The sequence below is a fragment of the Haliaeetus albicilla genome, chromosome 5, assembly GCF_947461875.1.
Source record: "Haliaeetus albicilla chromosome 5, bHalAlb1.1, whole genome shotgun sequence".
In the NCBI taxonomy this organism is placed as follows: domain Eukaryota; kingdom Metazoa; phylum Chordata; class Aves; order Accipitriformes; family Accipitridae; genus Haliaeetus; species Haliaeetus albicilla.
In genome coordinates, this window is record NC_091487.1 from 46,245,627 (window position 1) to 46,265,216 (window position 19,590).

The 19,590-nt window shown below is 46.7% G+C and overlaps 1 protein-coding gene across 2 annotated transcripts in view; it reads right to left on the minus strand.

The window, feature by feature from the left end:
- Nucleotides 1-210: 210 nt before the first annotated feature.
- The window catches only part of CD82 (CD82 molecule), a 41,384-nt gene continuing 22,004 nt past the window's right edge, over nt 211-19,590 (minus strand). For both annotated transcript variants that reach the window (XM_069784660.1, XM_069784661.1), the window contains exons 3-9: nt 15,464-15,536; nt 11,847-11,971; nt 10,780-10,854; nt 5,752-5,859; nt 3,276-3,467; nt 2,910-2,993; nt 211-2,391 (exon numbers count right to left, since the gene is read on the minus strand). In XM_069784660.1, coding sequence (XP_069640761.1) covers nt 2,314-2,391; nt 2,910-2,993; nt 3,276-3,467; nt 5,752-5,859; nt 10,780-10,854; nt 11,847-11,971; nt 15,464-15,536 — 735 coding nt within the window. In that variant the 3' untranslated portion in view covers nt 211-2,313. The remainder of the gene's footprint in view (nt 2,392-2,909; nt 2,994-3,275; nt 3,468-5,751; nt 5,860-10,779; nt 10,855-11,846; nt 11,972-15,463; nt 15,537-19,590) is intronic.

Genomic DNA, 19,590 nt, shown 5'->3' on the forward strand with positions numbered 1-19,590 from the left:
CAAAGTTTAATCTAGAACATAGCCTAGGAAAATTGTCACCTGCATCTGCTGGGCAGCATCTTCACAGCCCACACATGAACCTCAGAACAACTGTTGACAGGCCCTTTGCTACCTTGAACAAACAAGGTGTCAGTGATTCATATGTAAAGCGGAACAGGGGGGAGAGGAAGCAAGGGGAAACCACTGCAATGCACAAGTCATAGGCAGAGATACATTTTTTTAGCAAAGTCTTTATTACAGAAATATTCACCCTCTAGACTTTTATATCTGTACATGCATTTCTTCCAGTAGGAAGATGTTGCTAAAAACAGACAAAACCAGAAAGGAAACCCAGCATGGGCTCCTTCTTACTTGCTGCTCAGCATTGGCATCTGTAACTGAACAAGAATCTTACAAATAAGAACACATTAGAGAATAGACTTTGTGCTACAAAAGCTAGCAAGCTTTACTGCTAAGAAGGGTGCCTTCTGCTATAGCAAAGGTCAGCTTGAAGGATCTGTGCAGGAGGGGGCAGGTGTCTCAAAATAGCAAAGCCTTAACAGACCTCTATAAAAACCAGTTGCCCAGTCATATTTACTCTCCCCAATCACTGCTGTGTCCAGAGGTGAGGACAGAGCAGGGACCCGCTGCCGGGGCCCTGATCCCCCACACGGGCCTTTCTTCCCAGAAGGAAAACCAAGTAGGTAGTGAAGCCATCCCCTGGAACTGCTACTAGGGTTATTTCTACCAACCCCAACCCTGACAAGAGACAGTCCCAGGACCACCTCTCTAAGGCAAATGCTCCCTCACCAAGTACCTTGTGTCAGGTCTCAGGCAAGGACCATCCACTTCTCTCTCATACAGCTTCCTGCTGTCAGGGTGACTGCACGCATGTGCAACTGCAGGAAAGCTCTTGTGCCCAAGCCACTTTTAAGACTGAGGATTTGCACCCAGCTCCCTTATTTAAGAAGCTGGGGCAGTTTTTTCCACATACATTTCCTACTTAGTTCTGCTCTACACCACTCCTTGCTGCTGGCCACTGGCTGAATAGAGCTAACAGCCCAGCCATTAAGTACAGAAACCACCCAGCCTGCGAAACTGCAAAACCAGCTACTTATCTGCTGCAGTGCTTACACTTGAGACAGAGCTCAGGATGCAGCCATGGCTCCAGACCACAGTGGAGTCAGAAGACTGGACAACTGAAATAAAAGCAACTTATCCTTGCATCCAAACTACAGAACCTGAAAGGGACACTGGTAGCAATGATGTCTCCAATATACAGCATCAGCAATCCAGTCAGATCCCTCCATATTCATAGTTAAAAACCAGAGCTAACAAATTTTATGTTCATAAAGGGGGAAGGGGAAGAATCATGTTAATCGTAACCTCTATAAAAGTTGGCAACCCAAGAATGCAACCAGCAGACTCAGCCTGGGGCTGAGTCCACGCTATGCAACAGTGTCTGAAGTGCCTCCAAGCTGACAGGAGCCAGCAAAGCAGTGCTAGGGGGAGAGGAAAAGGTAAAGAGGCAAGTGGGAGAAGCATGTAAATGTCAAATCCAGAACCCAAGGGACCCATTCCAGAAGCAGCTGAGCACCACCGCCACAATCTGCCAGGCCACACTAGGAATAGGTAGGCTTGGCTCCCTCCTGGTGGCTTCTCATCACACTCAAAGGAAAGAGCTCCACTGAAGACAAGGCATAGCTGACTCCAGAAGCAGGAGAAGCAAGTATGAGGGTAGCACTCAATTTTTCAGATGAGAGCCTAGGCTGGAAGATGCATAGTAGGAGCTGAATCAGGTTAACCACAAGGGAGGAGAAGGCCTATAAAGCACGACTAGTTACCACCACAAATCAGTGAAGCAGGTGAAGCTACAGAAGCACTGGAATCTCAACAGCAATCCTGGCTCATAGGACAAAGAGATGGGACTTCTGGGGGTAGAGACAAAGATGTGTGGGAGGAGAATGAGTGGGGAGAGGAGTTATTGTATGTTAGGCCCAGTGGGTTGTAGAATGGAGATATGAATAGTATCGTTTAACATGGAGCAGGCAGCAAAAGCATTGTCCCCTCAGGTTAATCGGTGTCTCAACTGATACGAGACAGTTAAGTTCTGCTTCTTGAAGTAGAAATAATCCAGAGGCAGGATGCAGATGGCCCAAGGGCCCTATTGCCAGAAGATCAGGCTGTATTGCAGCTCTAACAGTTCTTAGCAGAGTGGTATCAGAAATGGAATGTCACAGGAGTAATGGTCAATGGTTGGACAGTCTGGGTATGAGGCAGGAATGTTCTGTTTGCTCCTTTCTCTGTGGTGCCGTAGCTCTGGAGTCAGCCAACTCAAGACTTGGGCACTTTGGTGTAATCTTCACTGTGTATGTTCTTGCAGAGCGAAATGGACAGTATCATCCCCAGCAGCTGGAATAAGTAATGAAGAATGGGAACAAAATCAGCAACCAGACAGATAAGGTGGGAAGAAAGGGTGATACAGGGGAGCAGAATACAGTGGTCTCCTTTTAATGACACCACACAGGTGAACAGAGTTGGTCCCCAATGCAAGGAAAATGCAACAATTGGGATGATAAAAACATTTTGCTGCAAAAAGGTATGCCTTCATCTGGAATCTAGGTTATGGGCTTTTTAAGGCAACAAGTGGGATCCCACTAGTGGGATGTTGCTTGTCTCATTCTTCCTGGTTATGCAAACAGTGAATTGCCAAGCATCAGACACAGCAGCAGGAACAACAAGTAGACAGGGCTTTGTTCAATTTTTAATCCAATCAATGAAAGCAGCAGCTCAAAGCTCCAGGTAGGCACAACCAAGAGCTAGAACTGCACTGCGTATAAACCAGGTGTCTATTACTTGAAAAAATAGCCTTGCCTTTAAAAGAGACTCCATGGTAAGACAGTATAGGTTCACGTCAGGGAGTGACTTACCTCTATAACAGCAACACCAGTGCAGACCCCAAGAATGACACCAAGGTTGTCCTTCAACCACTTCTCTACACTATCCATGCATCCCTACAGAGAAAACATGGTCACAAGGGACAGAAGCATGAATCTAAGTATCTCAAGACTGAAAATCCCTAACACATCTCCTTGTGCATGCAGGGATTATCCCAGTTACCAAGTTTCACAGTAGCTTTAGCAGAAAAGGGCAGGATCCCTGTCCCCCCTCACCCCAACTTCCATGGGTACTTCAACCAATACTGATGTGAAAAGAGTGCTCTAAATAATTCCCAGAGGAACAAGGACAAGGTGACTTCAGTGGAAGCTTCACAGGGCCCAGACATACCCACTCACCTGCTCATGAACAGGCCAGTCGGCATACGTTGCAGTACCGTTGACAGGGACATCCAGATTACAGAAATCGGTATCTATCCCAAAGTCCTTGGAGCTATTGGAGCAGGAGCAGGGATACTCAGTCATGCTTTTGTTGATAAGGATCTTATTACTTTCCCAGTCCTTTGCTCCAGCCCAGCCACAGCAAGAGATCTAACAAGCAGAGAGAAATCATCATGGTCTTACACGTTGCACTGGTAACATACTGCCCATGAAAACAAACAGACAGTAGAGGTAGAAGTACACAGGAGCTCTCCGTGTAACAACATCCATCGAGCCATACCATTTGCATGAATTACCTACATTAGAACATGACCCTGTTACCAGACGATAACCTATGCATAGGGCCATCCAGAAGACAGGGGCATTACTGCCTACCAAAGAATCACTCTTCTAGCAAGATAGGAGTTAAAGGGCCACTTCTAGCAGACTGTGAGCATAGTAGACTATAATATGCACAGGTCATCCATAAAGTTCTAGCACAACAGTCATGCTAGAATATGAATATTTTACAAGCCTTACTGCACGAGAACTAGATACTCAGATTTCAGCAGGCCGTACAGCTTGACATCAATTCTACAGAGTGTAATTTTGATTAGTTTTTGCAGATAAATACTAGCAAACCTTATCTTATTTCCAGGTGACAATGCTAAACAGAGGTAAAAGAGCAAACCAGATGTTGCTGGTGTGTCAGCTGGAGGAGGGCAGTTGTCCTGTGTGACACATTTGAGAGATTTTTTCAGTCCCTCCAGTTCATCATCAGTAGTTTGATTTGGTGAGGGAGAAGCAAGGCAGGCAAGAGATTAATGTGTTGACAAGATACCACGTGCATTCAAAGACATCTCAAAAGGATTACTACCTAGTCTTCCACTAGCAATGCCACTTCCATAGCTTTAAATGCTAAGACTTCATTCTTCTTTGAGTAGCACGCATTTTTTGATCAGACATGAAGCAGGAACTTTCCATTTTCTGGTTCCCAACGGCAAGGTACCACTGATCCTAGCTGTGACACCCAGGGGACACCAGCAGCCACCGCACGATGGCGTCAACAAGCCACCGAGCCCCAGCGAGTCAGGACGAGTTTGCACCCGCCTGGCTGCAGCTGGGACTGGCGGGAAGATGGGATGAGAAAATTTTCCATCTGAAGAAACATTTACATTCCTATACAGCCACGTGATAAAACTGCAGTTGCTGGAGGGAAAAGCACATCAGGAAGTCCAGCAAAGACTAAGATCTTAAGCATGGATCCCAGTGCTTGCATGGTGGTACAGAGCAGAAAGGCTATCAAACTTGAGGTGGAATTTAAGGAAAATCCCCCTCCGCTCAGAAAGAAAAAGTCATGTTTCAGTCTGACATAACAGACATGAAAGCGGAGGTACAAACAGCTGAACCCCCACACCAGGACAAGCATTTCATTTCCAAACAATTGTTGAAGATCTAGCCTCCAGAAGGAACTACCTCTGCCTCACAGGGGCTTGGAGTAACTCCAAGACTGGTCTACAGAACACCCACCCCCTTTCAAATGCTAACTCTGGTACATGAGAGGAATTAAACTTCTAACACTCAACTTCTCCACCTATACAAAACCTTCTTCTTCTGTTCCTATGTAAAAGAAGGGCTCAAGCAGGATCCTCTCTCCACAACAGTCTTAGGCTTCTCTTGAGTCCACTAGCAAGGAGATGCAACTACAGTGATAAAACATAAACGAATCATTCTCCCTCCAAGGAGGGGAAATACTGCAGGTCAGTGTTCTGCAGACCAAAGAAAAATGCTATTACTTGTACTTACTGCACATCAGTCCCATGCTGGGCATGTATTTAACCACAACAGCCAGCCAGCTCTCAAGCTTGTGCTTCGACAGTAAACAGCTATCATGACTCCAGGGTGCCTGAACACTGACCTAGCTGCTCAAGTGCCAGCCATGATGCTAAAACAGAAACCATGGGCAGTTGGATGGCTCCCAAGAACACTGACATTTGCAGAAGAGCTGTCACAATAAGCAAGCAACATGCACCAAGTAGTAAGGCAGGCAGTGCTGCTGACTTGTCTGGCAATAAGCTAGGGACTTTACTTGCTACAAAAATAGTATGCACCATGGTTTTCACACAGGCTAGCGTTCTGGAGGCCCTGCAGAGAAAGAGAAGTGTTAGGGTGCCATTTGATAGGCCAGATACACTAAGACTGGCTAGCATTGGCTGCATAGCCTAACAGCCAGCATGCGGGAATGGTTCAGGGTCTTACCTAGTAATAGCAAGCAAGACAGTTTTCTAGTCTGCAGGCACCAAACCTCTCAGGCAACTCTGTAGATCAGCCAGATCAATGTGGTATACTATTACCTCTTGCAATACCTGTTTTCCTGTCCTCAGTTTAGTTTTAAAGGCCATTGACTGCACTGACAAACAGCATCATCTGCCTCTTGCTGCCCCTCGTGACTCACCTGTGTTTGCACATAGTCCCATGCATCTTGTAAGTTCCTCTCATCATCATTCGAAGGGTCATAATTTTCAATCAGACTTCCAACTATGCGGGACAACTCTTCTTTCAGCTGGCAAGGAAAAAAGGCAGGAGAGTTAGATTAGTCAATTCCTTGTAGCCTTTTCTTTGGGGCTTAGGGTACACATAGGCAGCTTTGGTCACTCAAAAAAAGCTAACTGCAAAAAGTAACAAGTATAGATAAGGTGATATATACAGCCTCACTCTTGAAGGCAAGGCAAGACAGCAGCTTTGCTGTGCAATGCAACAGGCAAAGCACCAGTACTTCCTAGCAAGTCCTTGCCCAGGCACAGAGAAGGACTACAAACCTGATGATCAATAAGGAAACAGAACTGGGTATGGTTATCCTGGTAAGACACAGGCTGAACAACTGCAGCCTGCCCCAGACGAGAGAGAGGTGAAAGGTAAATACAAGCTGAAGGACAACATTGCCTTAAGTACTCACAGATAACTACTTCTAACCTTACCCTGCCAGCAAGACTCTGGTCCAGAATCTCAGTCACTGCAGTTCATCTCCACCGCTCAGGGAAGGTATGAGTCACCCTGCTCCTGTACGCAGCTGGGTTTCTGACATACAGCTGGTGAAAACTTCCCTTTTTCACAAGGCACTGATCTGCCTCTCCCCAAACTCCTACAACTGCTGCTTCTATATTAAGACAGGAAGTACTACAACTATCTAAACTGCTCAGTAACAGTCTTATCACAAAGCTCAGGTGTATCAAATCATCCCTTCACCCCCATTCCTTATCGAGAGATATTTACACCACCACCTTTCAGTTTGACGAGAGGTGCAAGCTACCAGCCAGCAGATGCCTTCACCTTCTTCCTCCCACCTCCTGAAGCTCTTCTCAGCCAGCCCGTACATGAGGACAGCTGTTACTGCTAAGGACAGACCCAGATCACAGGAGGTTGGAGAGAAGCATCATTAGACTGCCTGAGGGCAGGATGGGATAGAGTTACATCAGCCTGAGCACTAGGATGCTCCCACCCCATGTCTTACCTTTTTGTCTGTGGTGCTACAGCATATTTCAGAGCAGTGGAAACCGTTTTTTCCTTTCCTTCTACTGTTAAGCATTGCAAATGACCATGGCAAACACAGGGATACCCAGCAAGAGGAAGCAGTACCTACTGTTAGAGAGAAGCTTCTCTACATCAGCAACTCTTCTTCCTAGGAAAACTGCAGCTCAGCTCACTGGGATCAGCTACAGCAGACAGATGGGAGTTGCACGATCTTTCTTCTCATGAGGTCTAGCTCTTCCCTTTTTAATTACTTTGCTTCCCCTTTTCCTTCCCTTCAAATCAAGGCAACCTGACCTGGTTCTCACTAATGAGATTGGCCTCGGCTGCTGCCATAAGCCTTATCAGTTACTAAACCTCCGAGTTCCCACCCTTGCCCCTCCTGCACACTGCTGCTCCACAAGCAGGAGGAGGCACAGAGAGCTGGGTTTGTTGTCCTACCCCAGGGCCCATCTAGCCCCTTAGCTATTAGGTCAGATGGGAATCTAGTGTCACTTCTGCAAGAATCCCAGGCAGTGCCTCCATTCTCCATCCCAGGACCCCACCACAAGCAGAGACAAGGCCTGAATTAGATGTCCCCAATCACAGCTGCATAGCGAAGCTGTATCTCTGCTCTTCCTCTACTCTTACGCAAGAACAGGCAAGAATTCTTGCAAGCAGCTCTGGTTTCAAAAGATAAGGCATTTAAGTTAAAGAAAAACTCAGGCATTCTTAAGTGTTTCAGAAAGTAATTGGAGAAAGGGGAAATATTACATAAACAATAGCACAACTTTAGAGACCGCACACACAGGCAGCTCGTTCACAGGTTTAACCAGCAGAGCAGCCCAAAGGGGAAAAAAAAACCACAGGCACCTGCAGCTGATCACCCTTCCACACTTCGCAGAGGAAAATGGAAAAAGCAACAAGCTAGAAAGGCGTACTGAACATGTAGGCAGGCTTTCAACATCCTCGCCATCTTCACCCATTTAAGGCCTGTCAGGACTCACTGCTGTGTGGAGCATGATTGCTCCAAGAAACAGCTACCCTTGCTTTCTGGGCTCCTGCTGCTTCCCAGCTCTAGCTAGCTGGGTGTCAGAAGGCACAATTCCACCACCCCACAGCAGGGAAGCCACAGACCACTGCCAGAAAGCAGCAGGGCTGTCAGTCTCCCCTTCACACAGGCTTAGCGAGGAGGGAGCTGGGGGAAAGCTGAACACCAGAGGCAAGAGCACAGGTCTTTGGTTCCAGTCTTGTTCACAGAATGAATCACGCAGGCTTCTTCCACTGTCAGTCATCTATTCCTGTCGCTCTGCCTGAGACTCAAGCTAGATCCATACCCCAGAATTTATTAGCATCTAGCCTGCACAGGAAAACAGGCTCAAAACAACAGGAGGGGGCTCTCACCCCAACAGTCACTTCAGATTCCGAAACTAACCCATAGTCCATAGCCCCAGGCAAGTTGCTGCATGCCACCACACAGGCCTGTTTGCTGCAAACAATAGCTAGGAAGTAGGGCAATTCCCAAAAGACCACAGCTCTCCATCCCTCATGGCATTTAGTGCCGAGCAGCAAAGAACTGTGTGAACTAGGCTGAGAGAGACCGTGCCCAGACTCTCCCATGTTTAGGGCCTTGTGACCCACTAGACATAGCTGACCATCAGCATTCAGCTCACAAAGCAGAATGCCATTTGCAACGTTTGTGACATTACTATTTTGTCGTCCCTAAAAACACCTGGCCCCAGCGCGCAGTTTCAGTCATTAACAGATGGAGGGAAATGGGTGTTACATCAACATCCTCCCAGCAGTACTGGGCAATTCCAGTCTGAAGGGGCATTCCTCTAGCAATACCCATGGGGGAGGCAAATCAGCAGCCTTCCTGTCAGAGACTCAGCCTTTTACAGTTACACTAACTCTATTTCAGCATACTTTATATGTCAGGGGTTGGGAAGGATTTTGACACTGAAAAGGAACAGATATTCCAACAAAAAACCCCATCAAGTGAATCTGTTCAGTAGCTACCAATCAAGAAAAGGACAAGTAGAGAGGAGTACAATAATCCTGTCTACTCTCCTGCAGTGCATAAATAAATACTTTAGTTACAAGAAGTGGAGGAACAAGTATCACGAGTATCCAAGATCCTTTCCTCCATTCTTGTTATTCCTTGTTTTATATCTAACCAAGTTCCTGAAGTCAGAAATAAACACAAAGAACACAATAGACATCCAGGGACTGCATCTTGAGCAGTTTTCAGTTTGCTTTGCTGTGCTCTGAGCTGCCCTGAGATGACGTACATCAAGTGAAGCAGAGCGACATTCATAGCATCACTGAAGCGCAGCCACAAACTAGTGTGTGGGAGGTTTCAGCCAAGACCTTCCTGAAACAGTTCTTCTTGGTGCTCCAGGCAGGTACTTCAGAGGATCCTGAAATAGAAGGGCTCTAGAAGAGCTTTTCTGTAAGTTCTGTTCACTGAGGACTGAACAGGAGCATCTGTTCAAAGCCCAGCTTTCCCCACCCTTCTGCTGGATCCGTACAAGTGATGATCTCGGCCACACCAGCTCCAAGGGCTCTGCAGAATAAGCCCCAGCACTTTTATTCTCTCCCTGGTCTGACTGAGGTTCAAATGAAGAGCTACAGCTCAAAAGCTGGAGTTTTCTAGAGCAGAGTGACAGCTGGAGGAGAAATACCAACGGAGGTACGGAATTTCATGTACGAAAAGTCACATTTCCCCATCGCAGGGGAATGCCCATCCCCACACCTCCTCCTCTGCATTAGTCAGAGCTGTTTGTTTAGAATCAGCAGATTGTTTAAAGTCGTAACTTTACGCACCAGCTAGCCAACATTTCGGTTTCTCCTTCAGCTCCAGCCAGCCCAGAGAGCAAGCTACATTCATACCACATTTGGCAAGGAACCCAGCCAACAGCTGCTCAGTTATCACAGCCACTTGTACAAAGTTCATATCAGCTACGCTGGGGGCAGGCACCTTCCTCCCACCCCCAAACTTCACCACCAGGCCCCATCCGTAACTTCCTCAACCACCTACTTTCAGTAACCACCTAGCAGGAGGGTTGCCTTAGGAGAAGCAAGCACAGCCACGCACTGATATAGATATACAGTTATGTGGCAAAGGACAGGGTTACCCAAAACTGGTACCAGAAACCTGAATACCAGGACAAAAGCCAGCAGGGAACCCACAGTTACAACCTGCTCCCACTGCATGAATGTGGCTCCCAGTTTAGCTGTCAAACAGCTGGAGGCCTGATCAGGCACTGCCCTGGCCAGGGAACCTACAGCCAGGATAGGCCATTGCAATGCACTTAAGTAGTTCAATATTCCCCTTACACTACTAAGCCTATTAGAGCTCTAGAAGCATACACTGTGAAACTGCATTCCTGACAAAGAGATCCACTTCAAAATGTTAAACCACTTGGCTTTAAGCTCAAACTGTAGTACAGGAACTGTCAGATACTTGAGTTTGCTCTTGAAGAAAGAGGACAGCTCTTCCAAGGAGAGTTTTACATACAGATGCAGAAGGACCGAAAGGACAGAATAAGATGACACAAGGAGGGAGGCCATTCAGAAAAGCAATCACTCAGGCTGGTAACCCCTCAAAGCACCAGTGATGACAACATGGTAGTAATCACTGCAACTACATGCCCAAATAGCAGTCTGCAGCAGGATCAAGAGGAGGTGTGGTCAAAACCCTTTCAGGAATTTATTTTTTACTGTTCCCACTACCCAAAAATAAAGCCTGCATACCAAACAGAGAGCTTCATAATCCTTGAGAAAGCAGCACTACTGAGGCTGGCAGATACAGAAGCAGCAAACTGTACAGCAAAGCTGCTGAGTGGGGTAGAGGAAAGGAGAATCCAGTTATGCCTGCTAACGGTATAGCCCAGTTTGGAAGAAAGAATTTCCATTTGTCTCCTGTTCCCCCAAACCCAGACCAAGGAAAACATGCACAGTAAGAAACACTTACCTTTTCTTTCTGGAAGTAGATGACCAGTCCAGCAGCGACCTGAGTTATAAGGATTACCATCAGGCAGGTGAAGTACTGGAAACAAAAGAGAATAGGTGACTACTATCAGCCTTTAGAAAGGTCTGCACATAACAGCACAAGTCTTAGTAAGATTTCATAGACAACAGAAGTCACAACATTGAGCCAACACCTTTGCCTGCAGATGAGCTCTGCTATCAGCAATGCTCTCCCCAGTAAAAGGCTTAAGTACAAGCATCTACATCAGACCAGTGCACTTCAATACTTCTCCCATCAGGCCAACAGGAAGACTTCAGGAGGGAGAGGGTTTAAAACTTAAAATTCACTAGCAAGCTGCTTTTAAGGAAAGTTTGACATCTGAGGTTACTTTTAAACAGTGGCAGCTACTACCATTACATTAGGAGGTGTTCCTAATGCCAGGACACACAGTGTGGCCATACTTGGTTTCCTATACATATGTGCTCTGAATAAGCAGGAGTCAAGTAGCAGGCTGAGGTGTATGAAGCTAGTGTCATCTCATCCATCACAGACAGAAAATTTCCTATAAATGAACCGTTTGAAGAGAGGTCCTTACATACAGGACGTTCCTAGTCAAGTCTCTCACAACTCTCGCACTTTCCACAGAAGCTGAACTTTGCAGCACAGCAGGACACCGTCACTCTTCCTCTTCTCTCTCCCCCTGCCCTTGACAGTTGTCCTCGCACAATGCCAACTGGGAAGTTGGGGTGGGGGGGACAAGGTACAGGGTCACCTGGGACACCTCTCCTCGGTTGCAAGTCCTCAACCCACAGTGTGTTTGCAGATAGCGTCAGCAACATCCCTTCTCATTTTGCAGAGTTTTTAGCTAATCACCAGTAATGTCTGAGGAACTGCTATTGCAGCCTGTTGACTGCTGGAGAATTTAATGGGTGCAAATTAAGAATTGGATCCAAGTTGACCTAGCAGAAGTACCATCCCCAGGAGACCTGAACCCCAGCTACAATCCAACAGATATTTTGCAGGAATTGGTGTTAAAGGTTGGATCTAAAACATAGCATGAATTCTCTCACCAGACCCAAGAGACATCGGATTTCATTGACTGCTCCAAGACAACCCAGGAAACCCATCAGCATGGTGAGAGCCCCAACACCGATGAGGACGTATGCACCAGTCTTCAGGGAGGGAGATGACATCTCTGTAGGGGCCAGGAGAGGGAACAAAATTAGCTACTGACAAAAACTACATCTGCCGTCACCATTTAGAGAACTGCCTCCATATCTACTTAAAATAGTCTGTTCTCTTCTACAAAGGGACTGCACAGAGGCGTGTTGAACATGGGGACAGAAGGCTGCTTCTGGGTGTCTTGTGATAAAGGAAGACTTTCAAAGCCAACCTGCAGGTCTCCGTTATCTCAGAGCCTGGAAGACTCAAGGTCAGTCCAAACAAATTAACCTTGTTTGGAGAAAGTTAGCTGCTTACTAGATTTTTAATTCCCTCATGAATGCACTCTGAGTGAGAGTAAGACAAAGTATGTCCTACTCCACAACTACTGCCTTTGCTTCAATTCCCTTCGCTATCTTCAAGGAAACTTTTTTTCAAGTCCCAAAACCTCTTTTTGGTTTGGCTTTTCACTATCATACACTATTCCTTTTCACTTTAATGCACTATTCCTTGTTCCAGCCATTCTGTTTTTACTTATCCACTTGCAGTCAACAGTGGGACACACAAACTCTGTGGAGTGAGACACGACGCAAGAGCTACAGCTAGTATTGAGCATAGACGATGTGACAGGTTACTTGACAAGTCAGTGTTGAATGGCTTGTGGCCAGGCACTCGCTGCAGGCTGTTGCAGCACCTGTGTATGACCCACTGCAAATAGATGCTATTCCAGGTTCAAAATAGGTATCGTGCCCAAATTAGCTACTTTTACATACCCTCCTAGCTATCCCCTGCTATTGTGTCTGGAATGACAGTGCTCTTAAACACTCAACAGTTTTTCAACCAAGTTTAGGTAGTATCATTTCAGATATGCTGGTGCTGTCAGTCCTCTCCCTTCAATATTTAGTACTGCAAGCAACAGAAGGAACTAGCTCTTACATTTGGGTTGGTCACAGGACTGTTTCTTGCAGAATAGGATTGGAGGAAGCAAGCATTACAGCACAAAAGCTGAAGAGATACTCTGTCTAGAAATAGTAACCAGAAACCTCATTTATCATTAAGAGATATTCTTAAACCCACAAGCTGCACAGTGTAGGGGAATTCTGGATGTCCAGTGACTAATGAAAATAATGTTCCCAGAGCTCAGCACTTAGTTTCCCGGACGTCCCAGGAGGCAAGCTTCCTCTGAGCTCCTCGTGAGAGGAGAGTAACTGAATCCAGACTAATACTCTTCCCCCTAACACATATTTCCTCCCACTTCTGATACCTGGTACAAGTCACCAGCTTCCAAACTTTTTCCCTAGAACATGCCAAACAGAGGGGAAAAAAAACCAGTTATCAAAAAATGAACCAGAGCTGTTTGCCACACAGGTCACTTCAGACAATTCAGCCTTGATTCATTTCCAGGCCAGACTCTCCCTGGCTGGACATATGCCACAGAAACCACGATCCTGCTCCTCCTTCCTCACCAGTCCTGGGAGTCTTGCTGTGCAGGTTAGGTACTGATATTGCAAAGCATTAATTGAAGTAGCAGCTTTAGAGAAGTGGCCTTCATAAGACTACACTATTCCCTCTCCCAAAGTCTGCCCAGCCATCATACAAGTGTTCAAGTGCCTGGGTTGCAGCACCTCCACAGTGCTAGAAAGCAGTTGCTTAGTCGACTTCTCATTAGAAGAAAGAAAAAGGTATTTCCAACTCAAAAGCCCTTCAGAGAAGTGACAGTGGCAGGGGGACAGGAGCTGGTGCTTGCACTTCTCATCTGCAGCACTTCTCATCTGCAATACATCTTGTCTTGCAAGAGAAGGCTCTGCTGGCAAGACGACTCCTGCTCTGTTTGCTGTCACTCCGTGTTTTCCTCTGCGCTGGGCGGGTGGCCAAGCAAGTACAACAGGCTCCTTTGGCAGCAGCTGGAGTGCCCTGCTGTGCAGAGCTCCTTCCCTGATGCCTGGGTTACTAAAGCAGAGGGAAAGAGGGGCAAGGCATGGGAAAGGAAGCAAGGGGGGAGGGAGAAAGAGCTGATGCTGGAAATCTCCAGGAAGGAAGCTAAATCCTTAAATGCCCTGTTAGCGGAGATTCTGGGTAAAATGGGAAGAAGCAGTGTCAAGCTCCGGGACTTCATACCTCCAGAAGTGGCACCTACACCCATCAGACTGGCAGAACAGCTGCTGGCCCACTGGTATTAAACATGCCTCAGACCATCAGGGGTGCTGCAAATAGCCAGACCCTGATAAGGTCCTTTTTGGCTGCCTGTGCTAAAAGGGCGTTTCTGCTCATGCCCCCACTTTATTAACCAACACCCCTTGTTGTGCTTCTTGCCCTTCTAGTACTGCAGGAGGAAGCCAGATGCCACAACGTGACAAACAGAGCAAGCAGCAGTATCTGTGTGTATGGCATTAGTGGGGGGTGTTGTCTCCACCCAGCACCTTCCAAAGCCAGGCCAGAGTGTTCAGCAGGACTTGGGAGATAAAGTCCTTTGCAAGATCAGTGTAGCTGGGAGCAGGGCTATGAATGCCATTACTGTTCATTCCCTGGGGCTGCAAGCAGTGTGCAGGCAGCCCTCCTGCAGCATCTGACACTGGAGCCAGAGTCAGCAATCCTGGAGGTAGTATCAATGGGTAACCAGACCCATCAAGCAGAAAAGTTGTTTGAAGCCCCCTCTAGCAAAAAGCGCAAAGGAAGCAGAGCTTGTGAAAGATGGAGCTGAGCCACTCCTTCGGTGAGAGTCCGCTTACAGCCCTGCGAAGCCCAGGCTCTGCTAAGCCAGCTCAGTTTTTTGGTCGTTGCAGAAAGCAGACCCTCTGTTAAGACTCAAGTGGATGCTCTTGGCTGACTTAAAGGGGAAGGAAGCTAGCCCCTTGCACGTGCGGCAACACAAAACACCTCTGATGGCCAGACTAAGTCTCATGAAGTGTGTATAATCAAGTATGTTTTAGAAGTCAGAGCACTAAAGACTTCAGACCCACACCTTCCATCCCCCCTCAGATCTACATCCTCTACTGCTTAGGAACAAATATACTGACTACTTTCAATGTACGTGAAGCATCAATAAAACCAGGTACTTTCTTTCTTTGGCATTTAAAACAGTCAAATTGAAATAGATCCTCACGGAAAGCAGTGGGATCATAGGGGACTCACATAGCAAAACTACACTAAGGCATCGGGGGCCTTCAGACACAATGGTAATAAGGAAGATGTTGTGGAAACACAGAGCATGCAGTGAAAACAGGATGAAATACTAGTCCCTATGTATAAGTTGAAGTATTTGGATTGTTGGGTGAAGAGGCAATGGTCTCCCTCAGTCTGACCCTGGTGTTGCAATCCACAAGACTAGGAGGAATGCTGTGTCTCCAGGGTTGCTCCCTTTCACCCTGTCCCTGATAGAGTCCCATCTTGCTATACACCATGTTACTGCTCAGGTCACAGATCACGCATAAAAGTACTGCCGTCCCTAGACTACACCATGGCCAAGCACAGCCCCGGACTACAGTCAGTTCAGAAGGAGAAAGAAGATGAAGAAAAATGTTCTTACGTAGAACTGCAATGAAACTGGTTTTGTCGGCCAGAATCCATATTCCAAAACCCAGGATCACAGCGCCCAGAATCTGAAAGAGTAAGAACAAAACACATATAGCTTGCTTATTAGCTTACACAAATAAGACGAGGCAGTCACTGTTCTCCATATTTCCAGAGTAAAAGCAACCATTCTTTTGCTGCTCCCACCCATCTCTCCCATGCTACTCCTCCCAAAGTAAACAGGATTAGCACGACTCCAGGAAGAGCACCTCAGCCAACTGCACAGGACCCCCAGGTTCTGCTCGGCAGTCCTTCACATGGTATTTTAGTAGTACACAATATTGTACAGGACCGCTGTTCAAAACAGTCTGAGGAAGAGATGCCCTGCTGCTAGAAACCTTGCTGACAGCAGCAAAAGGTAAGTGCACTGTTTCTGTCAAGAACTGAGGAAGGACAAACACATCTAAGCATATGATTGTAAAGATTTTTTTGAATAGAGAAATCCCTGACCCTATGGGACCAGGCTGGGAGCCAGCTGACAAAGGATTAGATATCTAGCAGCTGGAACCTTCCCAGGAAGGAAATCTTCAGCTCTGTTATAACCTTATGGCTTCAACCCACAAATGCAAAAAACCAGCAGCATTCATTTTACATGCAGGTTCCCCTGAGTGAAGTGCTTTGCCCCTTCCAAAGCCAAGCTTAGGCATTTTGGCTTGGCCACTACTTTATGCCAGAACACCCCAGCCCCTCAAACCAACACATCTTACCACCAACGGAGAGTCAAGCATTATGAAACATCAGCCAGTCTCTGCCTCACTCGCCACACAGTCTTATCTAGGGCAAGGATTAGCAGAGCAATATGTCTCTGTGAGGACTCAGCTGAATCCATACTTCGAACCGCAAAGGCAAGGAACATACAGTTTTCCCATCTCATTTTGAAGAGGGGGGTGAGGGGAAGAATGCTTCCAGGTATCACCATGTTTTATGCTACACTGTGAGGCATTTGCATGTAGATGACCCCAGCTACCAAATTAGGATGGCAGCACCATTATACCCATAATAAAGTAACTACGCTGAGAAGCCTGTAAGTCTGCGGGTTTGGCAAGAAGTTGAAATTTATGCTGTTCAGCCAACTAAAAGTAGCAAAGGCTGGAAACCACTTGTGCAAAGATCTAAAACAGACTTTGAAGAAACAAGGGAAGGACAAGGAGTACAAGTGAGATGCTTCCAGAGGACATGAACTGCAAGCAGCAGTTCTTACACTAGCAGGATTTCAAGATAGGATGAAGTGAAATACTAAATAAACCAAAAGGGCTGAAGAGAGATTGCAATTCTGTGCTTCATTAGAGAATGTTCTGATATTTGGGAGACAAGCCAAACCCCCACCTGAAGGAAGCTGGTAGAGAGCGTTGTATGGACAGGCATTGGCTCCACAATTTGAAAGTTTACACTGTGCTTCATCTCCTCAGACAAAGAAGCTTTTCTGAGCAAAGATAAAGCAACAGTCTGAAATAAGCTGCTTGCAAGCTTTCCTGGCTTGGCAGAGGGCACAACATGTAGTTAGCTCTGGGGACAGAATTAGAAAGTCACCAAGCAAGTTCCCACCTATGAAGATGGATCAAGAAGACCGACTCAGCTGCAGAAAGCATGTAGCTGTTGTATCTCACAAAAAAAAAAAAAGAAAGAAAAAGATAAAAAGACAAGATGGCAGTAACAAGAATTCCCCCTTGCCTTATGTCCCAACATGCTGCACCTCAGCACTCAAATCTGCTGATCAAAATAGAAAGGCCCCTTGAACACGCAACAGCTGTAGAGGCTAAAAAATTCCTCTCAAACTTGGTATTGCCAAGAACTGCTGAATTTACAGTTCAAGGCAGTGTCACATTTAAACTATAGTCTTAATAAAATATTTGTCTTAACAAAGATGAAAACCGGGCTGTATGTGACATCTCTTTTGGCTCGCTGACCCTGAAATGTCACCTAAGTTTTGCTGTCGCTGACAAAACACAGAACGGCTGCTGAGCTGAGTGCCTGGGAAGTTATTTGTTATGAGGTGCTCAGACTATCCAAGGCCTGTTTTCACTCTGATCTTTGCTCTAGTTCACAACTCATGCGTTTGCCAGGAGCTGCTGTGGAAAACACTAAAGGGGAAGGCAGGGAAAAAATAAACCACAAGGAGAAAACACTGTCCTATTAACAACAGTATATTTACCTCCTAGCAGGACAGTATCTCTGCTCAGCATCTTCAGGAGTTTCCTTAGCATAGCGAGGCTGCTTCTGTCACTGGCTTGGCTTCAGACCCAGCTGTCCTCCCCCAGCGCTACCTGCCTTCACACTCAGATTGCAGGAGGTAACACTGAGCCTGGCACAGGGGCCAATAAAGGCTCCTAAACTCCAGGCTTTGTTTCAGGTAGTAGCTTTGTGCTCCATTTACAGCAGGGTTAGAAGTAGGACAGACAGTTACATATTCTAAATAAATAGTTTCCAGAGACTGTTGAACTTGTCTCAAAGAACTGTTTTCTCTTTAAAGAGAAGCATCTGCTGTGGCCTGTGTCTGCTACCCAAGAAGGTAGCGATGTGTTTAGTTTTCATTAGAGAAACTAAGCTTATACTCCAAGCTTACTTTTTTGTATCTTTTGTAGCACATAGGCTAGCAGTCCAAATAACCTTCTTCCCTTTAACCAAAGCAGGTCAAACCTTTCCCTGAAGTAAGGCTCCAAGACTGCAAAATACCAAGTCCCTGAACTACTTCAGCTATAGCAAAGGACCTTCTCACAGACCTCGAGCTGTAGAGAAGTGCTATTTCAATGACTAACTTCTACAAGAGTCACTAGCATGTCTCTAAAGGCTTAATTCATCAGCTCTAAACAAGGCTTGAGAACACACTTCAGACAGCGAGGGCTGGCCTGCACAGGGTGCAATCACAGAGGCTCAGCTCAAGGTCCAGAGCAGATACAGAGCTCCATCACCAGCACCAACGTTCCCATTTGTGCAAGCGCTCTCCTCAACAAAACTTGGCAGCTCTGGGAGACCAGCATGAGGTATGCAAAACCTGTCCGTGCCAGGAGCTCACAGCAACACAACAGAAGCAGTTTCTCTGCTAGATTAATACTCATCTACCACATTGTATGAGCTCAAGAATTCAGATCTTGAACAACCATAACGGAAAAAGCTTCTCATGTGAACTACTTCCTATGACAGTAGGAAGGGAGTTACTCAAGGGAGTAATGGATACCACCTCCCTCAACATCTGGCACGTGCAAAAAGCCTGCCGTCGGTCAAGACAGAAGCATGCTCAAAATCTTCGCTCTAGAGAAGTATCAGGCTCCCCACCAGAACACAGCAGCTTCAGAGACCTCAATTCCACAGAGCAGCCTGAGGGGAAGACAGCGCCTGTGCTGCACAGCGGGCTTACCAAAGAGCTCCTTAAAGCAGCTTCTCCCTTTAGTCAGCACAAACCTCCTCACATCCCACCTTAAAATTCTTACTCTTCAGGCCCAGCTCAGTGCATCAGATCAGCTTTCCCCAAGAGGAAGAGGGGCTGGCTGCTACACCAGAGGAGTTGGTTTGGAGCAGAGTGTGCACAGGACAAAGAACAGCTGCTTCCCATCACTTGCAACCCAGACAGGAGCGCTCAAGCCTCCCCAAGACCCGCAGAAGGATTCAGCGCCTGCCATCCTCCCAGTCTTGCAAAACATAGGAAAATGTTTTTCAGCGCAGACGTGGGTCAGCCAGACAAAGCAGTTCAACTCTGCCTCCTGACAGCGTGGCTATCCCTGCAGGCTGCCCACGACCATGCCTGGCTCAGCAGAGAGGGGAGAGGAGGGCAATATGGAATAGAGGTGCCACAATGACCACTGATAGCATCCAGCAAAAACAGCGTCAGTGTTGGAAGGCACCGTAGTATTTCAGGCTGTTGTCTTTCTCCCTTCCTCCCATGGTAGGCTGACTTTCTTGAAGAGAACTTTCTCTATACAGAGGTTAGCTAATGAACTTGGACCTAGGCTCAGGGATAAAGGAAGACTGACAGCACCCAGGTACTGGGCTTCAGCAAGACTCAAAAACTGCCTTAACAAATGCAGCTCTGCTTCTCAGGGTAGACTGGTTAAGTTACATGCTGCTTAAAAAGTTATCATGTCTTCA